This window comes from Lissotriton vulgaris, chromosome 7 (genome assembly GCF_964263255.1).
Source record: "Lissotriton vulgaris chromosome 7, aLisVul1.2, whole genome shotgun sequence".
Classification (NCBI taxonomy): Eukaryota; Metazoa; Chordata; class Amphibia; order Caudata; family Salamandridae; genus Lissotriton; species Lissotriton vulgaris.
The window spans coordinates 790,403,843-790,418,266 of record NC_141695.1 but is presented as its reverse complement, the minus strand read 5'-3'; the positions used below and the strand labels follow the sequence as shown (position 1 = coordinate 790,418,266).

Here is a 14,424-nt window from a genome sequence, read left to right as displayed (position 1 = left end):
AGAGGAGAGGAACGTAAATCACGGAGAGGAGGGGAGAGGGACTTCGTAGTCAAGTGGAGGAGAACAGATGTCTCCACGGTAAGTATTCCAGGGAGCCCAAACTCTGGACCACTTCCCTGGGCGCCCCCGGGCTTCATATACCGTCTTCTCTCGAAACATGGACCAGTCCATGTTCTCTTTCCAGGCACTGAGCACTGGCGGTCTCGGGGAGCCCCAGAGCTGTGCGATATCCCTCTTCGCAATCATATTGCCTAGGGTGACCCAAAGTGTCCGGGCAGCAGTGCAGTCAGTCGGTTCCCACACATTCAACAGACAACGACGCGCCTCAGGAAGCAATGGGACCCCCGTGACACGACTCATAACATCATGCACCCTCGACCAATACGCTACAATCACTGGACATTCCCACAGAACATGAAGAAAAGTACCAACCATCCCACACCCACGCTTACAGCGTCCGTCAGCAACCAGACCCATTCGCACCAGACGCATTCCAGTAAGATACACGCGATGAAGGATTTTCAATTGGACAAAGCGAAGTCGTGCCGGAATAGCCACCTCCTTAGGGGAGGACACAGCGGACTGCCAGTCCTCGTCGTCCAATTCAAGTCCGTCAGCAGTCCAGGCAGCCCGGAGCTTCTCGAGCTGGTCAGCTCTGTTATGAATGAGCTTCTTATAAATTAAGGAGATGGTACTGTCTGGGACATGGCCATCTAGAACTCGATCCTCCAGAGGGGAGGACTGCGGAACGTCCGTACCGGAGGGGAAGACAGAAGACAAGGCATGTCTCACCTGCATATACCGGAAGTGCTCCCTATCATCGAGCCGGTATTCCAGCTTTAGTGATTCAAAGGACTTAACCGCGCCACGTGTCCAAAGGTCTCCCACAGTACTAATCCCAATCATGTCCCATTTCTCAAACCCTTTCGTCTTCCACAGGTTGCCCAGTCGCTCCGAGTCATACAGTGGCGTCATACGTGTCAGTCTACCACCCCAGCCCGTGGCCACCGTAGCATCTCGCCATGCCCGCACTGCACATTTCGTTGGGCCCGTAAGGAGTCGAAAGGGGGCCTTAGAGTATAGCGCCCTATTAAAGTTGCCGCCGGGCAACAACAGTTTATCTAAAGCAAAGGCAGGGGCTGGCTCCGGAGAATATGTCGCATGGTTGATGGCGCTCAGGTGCGAGGCCCAGTAGTACCGTCTAATATCCGGCAGCGCAATACCTCCGTCGTACCAGGAGAGCGTGAGCTTAGATAAGGCAATGCGGGCACGGCCATCCCAGATAAGTTGCCGCTGTAAACTTTCGACTTCATGGAAATAGCGGGCAGGAACGGGGTCAAAGAAATTTTGCAGGGCATAGAGGAAGCGGGGAAGCGACATCATCTTAAAGAGCGCCGCCCGGCCCAATGGAGATAAGGGCAGATCGCGCCATCGCCGAACATCCTGCTTCAGTCTGCGGAGCGGAGCATACAAGTTCCGCTCATAGCGGACCGAGGAGATCATGGATACATGGACCCCCAGATACTTAAAACCGTCAGTCGCTACCAGAATGGGAAATCTGCGGGGGAGAGGCGGTAGAGTACCAGCTATGGCGTAGACACAGGACTTGGTCCAGTTAATGACCAGTCCCGAGTTCTTACCGAAGGACGTGAGGACATCGAAGAGGACATTGAGTGACTTCTGAGGGGAAGTAAGATAAAGGAGGATGTCATCCGCATACAAGGAGACACGATCCTCGAGGTCAGGGGACCATCGGATCCCTTTGATCGAGGGTTCCCACCGGAGCCACGCGGCAAGAGGTTCGAGTGCCAAAGCGAACAAAAGCGGAGAAAGGGGACATCCTTGTCGTGTGCCGCGGCCCAAAGGAAAGGGGTCTGAGCACCTCCCATTCACAGCGACCTGAGCTAGCGGCTGTTCATAAAGAAGCTTGACCCATGCGATGAAGTTGGGGCCAAAGCCAAATTTGGCGAGGGCCGCCCATAGGTAGGGCCATTCAATGGTGTCAAACGCCATCGTGGCGTCAAGGGAGGCGATCACTGCTGGCTCGGCGAGAATAGAAGCTCTCGCGAGGACACTGTGGAGCCTACGCAAATTAAGAGCAGTGTTCCTGTGAGGGATGAAACCGGATTGATCCGGATGGATCAAATCGCAAATGACAGCAAGCATCCGATTGGCCAGCACCTTAGCAAGGATTTTGGGTTCCGCATTAAGGAGGGAGATGGGGCGGTACGAGGCACAACGGTCACGAGGTTTGCCATCCTTATAAATGACCACTATGGTAGCAAGGCGCTGCTCAAGGGGGAGGCATCCAGCCTCAACCGCCTCGAGAAACATGTGACGCAGGTGGGCGGCCATCTTGTCGGGACAAAGTTTGTAGAGTTCAATGGGGAGTCCGTTAGGGCCCATTGCCTTACCCGAGCGAAGGGAACGGATTGCGAGGGCAATCTCGTCGACAGTAAAGGGGGCTTCCAGAGCGAGGCAGTCCGCCTCAGACACAGTAGGCAGAGCAATGTCACGCAGGAGGAACCTGGAGTCGGCCTCATCTCGATCACTAACAGGCGTATAAACCATACGAAAGTGGTCAACAAAGCACTCAACAACCTCACCCGGATCCGAGACAGTCACACCAGAATCGCGAACAATGGAGGGAACAACACGACTCGCACGCTCAGTCTTGTCCAGCCACGCAAGAAGCTTGCTAGCCTTGTCACCCACATCATACAGTCGACCAAGTTGATTTGACCGCATCAATTTAGCAGCATCCGTGACACAGGCCTTATAATCTGCTTGCTTCAATTCCAATTCATGCAACAGTGCAGGCGTGTCATTCCCACCCAACTCACTTTCAAGCGCAGTGATTTCAGTTTCAAGAGCCACAACAGCCTCCCTCTTGACCCTACGCTCAGTGGCAATGAGTGACAGGGCGGAACCCCGAATAACCGTCTTGAAGGCCTCCCAGAGAACAGTGGGGGAAGTGACAGAGCCCAGATTCTCAGAAAAATAGCAATCTATTGCCTTAATCAGGTCTGAACGGAGCCGGGGGTTTTTAAGATGCCAGGGAGGGAGCGGGGGAACTCTGTTACCATGCAAACCACCCACAGAAATCGTGATCAGCAGGGGGGAGTGGTCCGAGATACCCCGGGGGAGATGTCGAATCTCACGAACAGTGGACAAAGTGGAGGCTAACATAAGAAAGTAATCAATACGGGAGAGGCTGCCGTGCGCGCCAGAGTGAAAAGTGTATTGTTGGAGCGTGGGATGTAGTGAGCGCCAGACATCTACTAAGCCAAAAGTGTCAGCCATTTCACTGAGCCACATCTGGGACTGTGGCAATACTCTAGGGGGTAGTCGGTCGCAGTCGCCGGACATGACAGAATTGAAGTCCCCACCCAAGACCAACAAGCCGTCTGGCAGCCCAAGAAGAGTCCTGCCTAAATCAGCATAGGTGGTAGCCTGCAGTCCCGGGGGGATATAGACAACAACAAACACGACCTGTTTACCCTCCCACCTCCCCGAAACAGCAGCATACCGCCCACGCCCATCAAGGATAACATCATCTATAGCAAGAGCAAGGGAAGACTTTACCATAATACCCACACCCCGGGAACCCGAGGTGAAACCCGCATGTGCAACCAGTCGATAACCCCGGCGGTCTAAGGCCTTGCAAGCATTACCAATCAAGTGGGTCTCCTGAAGGAACACAACATCAGGGGCGTGGCGCCTCAAAAATTGCAGTACAATGCCCCGCTTAATCCTGTCACCCAAACCATTTACGTTCCAAGAAAGAATCCGCATTTCACCCCCCCCCCATTACGGCAAAAACAGTCCACACCCACCCCCCAGCAGAACCCACTATAAACAATCATTGCAAGATATGAAATACCATGAAACAAAGAACAGAACAAATTAAACGAGACACAAACCAGTCCCCAAACACCGACCCCAGAACCCAAACCCGTTACAACACCCCCCACCCTGCACCCCTGCTGACTAAAAAGCCACCCCCAACTGCAGTGTGCCTGTCGCCCCATACTTCTACACAAAGAACCCCCCGAGGAGGAAGGGAGAAATCACCCGTTACCACACCGCCACGGGCAGAGTCATTAGGGAATAAGTCAATATGTACAGTACGTTGCATAGTCTCAATCAGAACCTCCAGGGCATCTGTTACTCCTGGGTCGCTGCACCACCTTCCGCACCACCAGGGCCTCCGCTCCCAAAGTCATCTGCCGGCAACGAGTCCAACCAGTCGGCTGCACGTTCAGGTTGATCAAAGAAATAGGCACGTTCCCGATATTCAATCCGGAGCCGGGCCGGAAACAGCATGGCATATTTCAGTCCCCGGTCCCTTAGGCGACGCTTCACTCCGAGGAAACCTGATCTTTGCCGCTGCACTTGAGGAGTGAAGTCGGGATATATGGAGACAGAGTTATTGTCATACTTCAGGGGACCATGTTTACGGGCGGCCTGGAGGATAGCATCCCTGTCCCGGTAATGAAAAAGCTTGGCGATGATAGGCCTCGGCGGGTTCCCCGGCTTCACTTGACCTCCGGGGAAACGATAGGCGCGCTCCACGGCAAAGAACTTACTAAGTCCTGCCGGAGCCAGTTGGGCGACTATTAGTTCCTCGACCAGAAGATCGGTCGCTACCGAACCATCGCCTTCCGGAACTCCGACAAGGCGTATGTTGTTCCGCCTGGCTCTGTTATCATAGTCCTCCATCCGCTTGAGCAGTAAGTCGTGCGATGCACGCAGATTGCCAATTTCGGATTGCGCCTCAGCCATGTCGTTCACCAGGCTCGACGTTTTAAGATCCAGTGCCTTCACCCGCTCATTTGTTTTGGCCAGGTCGGCTCGAATCAGAGTTACATCCACCGCCACCGTGTCTATTTTGGTCACTACGGCCTCGAATTGTTGGCCCATGTCGGCCTTGAGTCCAGTGATGGCAGCCATAAGGTCTTGGAGCGACACTTCCGACGTAGACGATGTGTCCGTTTGAAGTCCTTCAGCACCCATGCATACGGCCCCGGGGGAGCCTCTCGGCTGGGTATAGCGTTCGATCATGTTCGTCTGGATCGATCCCCCCCGGGTCGCAGCCTTCCGGCGTCTTTCGGCCTCCACTTTCGTCGCCATCTCGCATTCAGAGTTGGCCGGTTAGCCAGAGGAGGTGACGAGCAGGTAGAAAAGTCTCGAAACTCCGATGCGCCAGTGAGACAGAGGTGTAGCGGCCTCCTTGCCAGTCCAACGGAGGATCGTGCAGATCGAGAGGGCAGCAGGCGAGGCAGAGTAGGAGGAGACAGGAACAAAGGGAAAGAAACCGAAAGTGAAAGCAATACACTGTATTTTCAATCTTATTAATTTAATCTCCTGTATCCTTGATGAATGAAGGATATGTAAAAGTGAGGGGCATACAAAGGAATCCACATATTTAGATATGGGGTCTGTGCTGGAATCGATGGATGAGATAATAAGGCAAAGTTATATCTACAACTAAGGGACAGCCCGCTTGAGATGTTTATAGCCACTCTGAAAATATTTGTTGGTCGAGTGGGAGGTTCTTTATATATTATTGTATTTTGATTTCCCCTTATCTCCCAGACCACACAAGTCAATTTCTAAGGGTACCTTTGAACTTGTCTGTGGGGCCAAATGAGTATCCAGATGCCTGAAAAATTTTATGGTGGAGGTGAGACAATAAAGTAGCAGAGAGGGTGGGAGGAACAAACCATTCTAATAGGAAGGCTGTTATTACATTATAGCCAATGATGTGGTGTCACATGTAATGTTCTTCTCTTCCAGTGTCTTCGAAGAGAATCTGACATAAAGACTGAAAGGCCTTTTACTGCTGTAATTGAGGTGCTTCGCAAGTGCAAAGATGCAGCCAGCGGTGTGTTTTCAAGGTAACTTCTTGGGAAATGAGACATGTCGCAGTAATACAAATGGCAGATACAGTGATGCAAATGGCAGATAAATGTTTTGGGACTTGTAGAATTAATATATATTTAAACAAGCACTAGCAAAGCTAGCAGGTTGAAGGCTAACTGATTTGCTTTGCCAACATAGATATCCTCAGATGGCTGATGTGCATGCACATGCATACAAAGCAAAGATCTTCTAATAGATTTCTGGTTTTTTGTTGTTTTTTGTTTTAAACAAGAAAGATTGCCACTTTGCATGTGTTTGCGTGCTTAGTGACCAGCTTGTAATAGATATTCCTGTCATTTCTGTCAAGGAGCCACTTTGTAAGAGAATTCTTTTTAGTATTTGTTTGTATTCTTGTTTCACAAACATATATGCCATACAATTCCCTTAACATAGTCAATAATGACTTAACCATTGCATAGCAAGCATCCTAGTAATTCCAACTGGACCCCCTGCATACCTTAGCCATTTGCCTTATAAACCCTTCACATCCAGACAACAAAGCTGTTCTTCACTTTTCTAACCTGAAGAACATAGAAACCTTCTCAGGGGTCTCACTGATACCTGGTCCTTTTAAACCAACAAAGAAGAAATTGGCACAGAAGCTGAAATATAAAAAGAATGCATTTATTCATCTCAGATGCGGTAGACTACGTCACACAGAAACCTTAGCAACCGAATGAGGCAGTCTAAGGAGTACAGAAAACTGGGGCCTTATATATGCTTAGGGTTATATAGTCCGCATAAGACCAAGGGGCAGTCCTGGCTCATGTAAGCATGCAAATGCCTAATATGGGCATGCAAGATCTGCTTGTTCAACAAAGTGGGAGGAGAGTTACTTCTCCATACAGCAGCAAAAATAGCATGACCGTTCTATACCTGAGCAGGTGCATTCTACTAGCTAGGCCCTTCTGAGCATGTGCAAGGCTCTGAAGAGGGAAACAGCACATGGCTACCTAAAATGGCTGCCAAAATACAAAATGGCTTTCAGCTCATGCTAACAAATCCCTGCAATATTTAACAAACCCATATTAAATAATGACCATCCTATACTTCATATCCCCCACATATACACCATGACTTCCACTTGCCAGTATAACCGCCTATTCTATTGCAAGAGGTACGGCCTAACAATTGGTGTCACACTTGACCATCTCTCTCAGTTCCCACAGCATATATTGTAGCTGTGTGTATCTTACCCCTGTGTCCCAGTACAGGGGGGTCTATTATCTGGAGGGCCAGTCAGTGGTCTAATCATCTCATTCCAGGTCATAAGATCTTCTGACAGTTTTTCATCTTGGCTAGTTTGTCTCTTCAGTATTTTCCATGCTGTAGATCATTGTAGCTTGTCTTGTACCTACCTATCATCCGTCAGTGGTTGAGCACGAAGCCAGTGAATGGCTATTCTTTTTTTACGGGCACCACTCCCAGTAAGTAGAGTTCCCTAAACCTTTTCCTCTTTTAGGCTTTGCGCAGCAGTCTCAAGAAACCGTTTCAAATCCTCAGATGAATTACTTACCTGGTGCTGTGTCCCAGTTTGAGTACTACATCTGGGTGAAAGTATTCCATCTCTGTACAGTGCTAGACAAGGTGTATACAATCTGCTCTTTCCTCCTGATATCACAGGCACTAGATAGAGCGCCCTAGACACATCCTCCTTATTGTCATCATGGGTCAGATAAGTCATGTGAATGTAATTGTTCAATTTTAAAGTGGGCTTTGCTGAACATCCGCCGCACTCCATTACCTGCCATTTATCACAGGCTCTCAGCTTCTATAGTGGTCTATCAGCTCGAAGGGCCCTATCAAGGCACGTGATCAGCCTTCGTAGTTCGAAAGGGCATATAATGTAACAATAGTCTGGATCGTACAGGTCCTTCTGGGCAAGTCGGCCATATCTTCCTATATATCATATATATCCTTGGCATATCAAAGGAAGTGGGCCGCCCCTACATTAAACAGCTCTTTTTTTTTTATGCAGCCCGAATTCCTTAAAGGAAAACGGGGTGTATTTAAAAAAGAAAAAGTTTACTTTTCAGTTACATTTTTTAAGGGCAGGCAGTTGTCCTGGGGACCACTGCCTGCTCTTAAATAATATTTTCTCACAAACTCACAAAGGTAAAGGGGTCCCTTGGGGACCCCTTCCAGTTTGCGAGTGGTTTACCACCTACTTGAAGTAGGTGGTAAACTGCAAGTGTTTTGCGGTCGCAAAACTGTAGTACATGGCAGTGAGTCGGTTCGGTTCAAAAACTTTATTCGATTCGGAAAAGAATCATAAAAGTCAAACATTTTACAAACATGATTTAGAAATGTTTTTTAAAAGACAGTCTTAAAATTAAACATTGAACTGGTAAAGCACATTAATTAATATGTTCACAAGTAGAAAAACATTGGAAGGGCGTACTGAAAATAGGGCCCATACCGTTTACTTTCAATCAACTTATGTTAATTCATAAATTATTCATACTAGGGTATACACCAGGGGGGTCAAAGGAAAAAAGTCACAATACAACATTACACATGGGGAATGACAGAGGTTCTTAAGGCCAAATTAACCATACCATTTTCTAATCAAGAGTGACACTCGTATGAAGTTTAACATCGCACAACAAACACCAGAGGATGACAAAGATAACAAGTAGTCATAACCCTCATTATGATTACATGGTTGCTTCTCCTTCAGAATGGGCTTAATAAACCTAATTCTCGGGTCCTTATATAAGGGACAAAAGAGAACAACATGCATAGTACTTTGACTAGCTTTGTTATTACAAGGACAAGGGGGCAGCCTCTCACACCAACCCCCTTGTTTAGGAAATGCAAAAAGAAAGTGCAAGATGTTTAGCCTAAACCTTGTCAGATAGAATCGCCATTGCACATGAGTTGTGAAGGTTAAATAAAACTGATGCTGTAAATTAACCATAGGACCAAATTGCCTAGCCAGGGAATGTACATGTGAGGATTTCCAATAACTTGATTTAATGACAGTTTTAATGTCTCCCTGTATTTTTTCAGGGTTATCAAAGATATCACCCAAACCTATTTTATGGAGCATTTCATTAACATATGATAACCAGGGAATCTGCTTCCTATTTTCCAGTTTTAGACAGTCCTGGAGAATGTCTCTAGAGAGCTGTAGGTCCTCTGATAGCCATATTTTGCCCCATAATAGTAAGGGTGAAAGACGAATGGTATCACTCACATAACTCAAACCTATTTCATCATGGGCAAATTTATTTGATGAACCTGATGGAATAGCCAATACACGCTTTATAAATTTGTTCTCCATGATTTGTATCGTGGCAGGGCTTTCAGTCCCCCAAACCCCAGCCCCCATAAGTAGCTACCGACAAACATTTTGATTTTTACAGGGTTTTTAGATGTGTAACAGGTTTTTGACCTAGTTTGCCACAGAAGCGAAACAGACCTTCTATAGAGCGACTAGCACTCTGGACTCGAATCTTCATTAACGGGGCCCAACTTAATTTATTATTAAAAAGGTTTCCCAGATAGTTAAAATTTTCTACCTTTTCAGTGGTAGAATTGTTTACTACAAACTTTCTGGATTTGGTCCCCTTTGGACCACAGACCATAGCAAAGGATTTGGTGAAATTTACCTTCAGATCTAGGTCCAACATGAAGTTGTTAAAGGCAGTGAGTCTCGCTATTAGAAAGGTACGCCCCTTCCTAATCGCAAGAGTCGCAAACGCTATTTTGCGAGTCAGTAACTTGCAAAATAGCGTTTTTACATGCCTTTACCCTTTTTTGCTGTCGCAAACGGGACAATCTCCAGTTTGCAAGCTCAAACAAGCATTTACAATGCAATGGTCTCGGCATTTGTAAAGTTAGAGCTATTGGCATTGCTCATGACATTATTTTTATTTATGTTTTTTTTACAAACATAAATAAATGGCATTGTCATTTACAATGCCAATAGCAGGGCAGGAGAGTAAGCACAAGCAACGAAGGGGCAGGACAGCAAGCACAAGCAATGAGGAGGGGGGGAGGACAGCAAGCAACAGGGGGGGCAGGGGAGCAAGCAAAAGCAACGGCAGGACAGCGAGCACAAGCAACGGGGGGCAGGGGAACAAGCACTGAGGGGGAGGACAGCAAGCACGAGCAATGGGGGCAGAGGAGCAAGCACAAGCAACGGCAGGACAGCAAGGGGGGCTGGACAGCGAGCACAAGCAACGGGGGGCTGGGGTGCAAGCACAAGCATTGAGAGGGGAGGGCAGCAAGGGGGGGGCAGGACAGAGAGCACAAGCAACGGGGGCAGGACAGCAAGCACAAGCAACGGGGGGCAGGACAGCAAGCACAAGCAACGAGGGGGGAGGACAGCAAGCACAAGCAACGGGGGCAGGGGAGCAAGCACAAGCAACGAGGGGGGCAGGACAGCAAGCACAAGCAACGAGGGGGGCAGGACAGCCAGCACAAGCAACGAGGGGGGGCAGGACAGCAAGCACAAGCAACGAGGGGGGCAGGACAGCAAGCACAAGCAATGAGGAGGGGTAGGGGAGCAAGCACAAGCAACGAGTGCACAGAATAATAATAAAATAGGAAACAGGACATAAAAATACAGCCCAGCAGACTCCCTTTGTTAGATGTTTTCGTTCTGCTGGAATTTGACTGTTATCCAAAAGAGAGTCAATCCCAGACTTTCCATAAACATCCATTACTGTAATGACTCCTGCCGGGACCCGAGGCCTGAGATTAGGAGTCGGAGGAGCCTGGCAACAACATCCAGCATTAATCCCACAATGGACGGGCCATGACATCAGCACCTCCGCCTGATGCTCAAGCGCGAGGCACATCTGGAAAGAAGAATCTCGGGCCATCTACAGCTCTAATGGAACTTTTGGACCACAAATCTCCACTTAGCATTGCTCTGTCTGCTCATCTGCTCGCTTACAGATTTTAGTTTTTAATCATGACGTTCGTAGGGGTATTGAAGCAAACAAAATGGTGCCCTATAGGCCACCCAGATCTTGTAAAGTGGATACTTACATCTAAATGTAAGGAACAGTGGTACACATAACAGGGCACTGTGATGATGGCGCAGAATGACCAACGAGGCCAGGGAGGGCAGCCCTGGTGAAAAAGGACACAGGGGGGCCTAGGCAAGGTGCTGCGCCTGGTGAAAAAGGACACAAGGTCGGTGTGGCTGGGGGGAGGAGGTGGAACCCACGGCAAGGGGGGCAGCGCCTGGTGAAAAAGGGCAAAAGGTGGGGACTGGAGCAGGGAAGGAAGGAGAAACGCAAGGGAGGGGCAGCCACTGGTGAAAAGGACATAAGGTCGGGGGGGGAGAAGGTGGGACTCAAGGCAAAGGATGGCAGCGCCTGGTGAAAAAGGATACAAGCTCGGGGGGGGGCGGAAGAAGGTGGAACCCAAGGCAAGGGGGGGCAGCGCCTGGTGAAAAAGGATACAAGCTTGGGGGTAGGGGGAAAGAAGTTGGAACCCAAGGCAATGGGGTGGCAGCGCCTGGTGAAAAGGGCACAAGGTGTGGGCGGGGAGGGCAGGTAAAGAAGGTGGGACCCACGGTGTATTGGGGCACAACTGGGGGAGCAGAGAATGAAGGTGGAGGGCAGCGCTTGGTGAAAAGGGGCACACGTGATGGGAGGGGGGACATCAGCCAAGAATTGAACCCTAAGGAAATGGGGCATCCGGAGGCTGGAAATGCTGAGGGGGTGGGGGGTGAAAAGAAAGAAATAGAGGGTGAATCACCGAGGCAAGTAAAATACCTGACGCAGTGCTCTTTGTAGAAGGTCCAAGGGGATGGGCTGTAATAATGCTGAAGGCTCAGTGCTTACCTCTCTGCGTAGGTGCTGCTGTGTGACAGCGAGAGTCTCACCTTCTGGCTGGCCTACCAGTACTTAGTTTCTTTGAAAACTGCTGTTCCTACTACATTTCAGCCTAGGCTTTCTGCCTTTTTTTTTTTTAATAAACGCATGTCACGGGAGATAAGCTGCTACATAGAAGTTAACAAACAGCTCTGAGCTCTTGCTGCTGAGTGTCACTTTTCTCTTAACATGGTTGCTACCTCCTACATTTTGTTTGCAGTCACACTTGCACCAAACAGTGCCACCATTGCCTACGACGTAACATTACGTTTGTTCTTGTGTTTGAGTGTCTGTCATTTATTGCACTATTATAGGCTCTAATGTACTTGTTACTAACTTTGCACGCTTTTATAACTTACTTGCACGCGTCGCATCATGTCACTTTCCTGTAATGCAGCATTTTTGCTATCTCTTGTTTGCTCACGATTGTCACTTATGCCTCATATAACACGTTTGCTTAAGCTTTTTGTGTAATTAATTTGCCTCATAACTAGTTTCTCCTCAGTACTAGAGAGTTGTTGTCTGTCTGTTGTTGAAGCGCTCTCTGACACCCGGGGTAAGTTGTCCGCGTGATGCAGCGCTGCAAAGTGCATAACATAAAAAATAAATAAAACAGTGACAGTCAGTGACTGACACACTTACTAAGTGACTTGCTCAGCTGCTGCCGTGCCCACCCAGCCACGATGTGGTTCAACACTGAGTCTGCCTGCCAGCTGTGCCTGCTGCTTCATCCCGACGGACACTGTCACTCCTCGGCCGCCGCCGGGCCGCGGCCCCTGTTACGCCCGGGCCACGCTCCGCAGTCCTCCGACCTCGGGCCTGGGCGCAGCTTGGCCAAAGCAGCAGTGAGTCTGTCACCGCCGCCGGGGTGCTCTGCTGACCTGAGGAGCCCAGCGGCCGGAGGTGGGCCTGGGGCAAGGTGCGAGCTGCAGTGTCCAAGCGCGCGGCCATGATGGCGCTCAGAGAGACATGAGCTTCTCGCGCCGTGCAGCCTGCACTCATGCTAATCTCCCGCCGCTTCTGCAGCACTTGCCCTACTTCCTCCGGACGTGACTGCACTATCACGGCGGGTGGGCCGGCACATCCGGATTAATCTATCCCGGCCCCCTAGTGCGGAGCACGAACAAGCACTCACCTGAGGACGACTTATTCCGGCGGCGGTCGGGGAAATGGCAAAACAAAAGCGCCAACCAAAAAAAAAAAGTAAACTCCCACCTCCAAATGACGAACAAAAAGGGGCGGGGCTTAAAAAAGAAAGAAACTCCCACGAATCTGCTCCAGCCCTGAGTGACACACATCTCTTCCAATGGCTAGCCTTCATTTATGAAGCTAGCCAATGGAAGAGAAGGCGGGTTCAAGCCCCAGTACTGGGGAAACATAAGATCTCGGCTGCGCGACACTGCTGCGCAGTGTACGCTAGGCCGAGCCCTAAAAAGGGTTGTACATCTGTCCCTGAATCAGTTATGTGGTCTTGTCTGTGAGCGTCAGGATGATCATTAGACACAGAATCTTTCTCCTTCACTTCACAGTGGCAGTTATATTTGCTAACTCTTATACCTAGAATTTGTAGTAAATGTGTGGTGTAAAAATCATATTAATATAACATTTGACATGACTTTCATTGATTCTGACTCAATATCCGCCATATGTACGTCAACTTCCTCCTCATATTAAAAGCTTTTTAGAGGAGGGCCTAGAGCAAGAACTATAAAGATACAAAGGAGGTTCTCCAAGGTTCTGTGAAGATTAACGTCATTGTATATGCTCTGTACTTTGTGGCTGAACGGTTTTTATCAGTGTACTACAAAAAGCCTGTGAATACGGAAAAGTAATAATAAGGCAGTTGGAATTAAATACTTTTTTAATGTTATTCATTGGTTCAATTTCCCTGTGATGTGTGCAGTTTCTCCATAGAAAGATTCTCAGTAAGTCATAACTCTGTGCTGTGCCCAGCCAGAAAACTTCAGCAGAATGCTTTAGTTGAGGACATCCTTGAAAATATTATGGACGTTCAGAAGTGTGGTATTAAGAGCTCCACTGTGACTCTGTCAGAAATAGGCAAAGTAGTGGACAACGTTTACACAGACTAATTAAGATTTGCTTCTCTGGAATATTTAGACACTAAATGCTTCTTTAAAAGCTATAGAGTTATAATTATTTTAAGACTCTACATACAGAGATTGATAGTTGCTCCAGACCAAATTTCAGTGTATCATCTCAATGAAGTCTGATCTCAATATGCTCAGGATTATTGTGTTTATTTATCCAATATCTAAAATATTGTAGGTATGAATGTGTGAAAAAAATGCAATATCCTATTGCATTGGCCATGAATTGTTAGTCGTTGTCCAAATTTAGGATTTTCAGATGAGCCACAAACATTAATCAAGTATATATTCCTATATTTTAAGGTTTTTTATGTTGCAAATCATTTGAAATTATAGACAAGATAGGTAGTGGTCACTCGCACTCATTTTATGTAATGGACTTACCGCTGAGAAATGGAAAACCTTAGGTCGGCAGGTGAAATCTGTTGATCTCTATAATGAGCCATTGATTCATTAAGCATGCACAAAGTAAATTATCTTTTTTTGTCTGTACATTCATAGAATCAAAGCCATTGCATTAGTATATATAAAGACAGGATAGCATAGGTGAATACACT

At 48.2% G+C, this 14,424-nt stretch overlaps 1 protein-coding gene across 1 annotated transcript in view; it reads left to right on the top strand.

Moving 5' to 3' along the window:
- RNF213 (ring finger protein 213) overlaps positions 1-14,424 on the top strand; it is a 2,876,335-nt gene that overhangs the window by 2,181,065 nt on the left and 680,846 nt on the right. Inside the window, exon 41 of the mRNA XM_086931045.1 lies at positions 5,800-5,900. Coding sequence (XP_086787171.1) covers positions 5,800-5,900 — 101 coding nt within the window. The remainder of the gene's footprint in view (positions 1-5,799; positions 5,901-14,424) is intronic.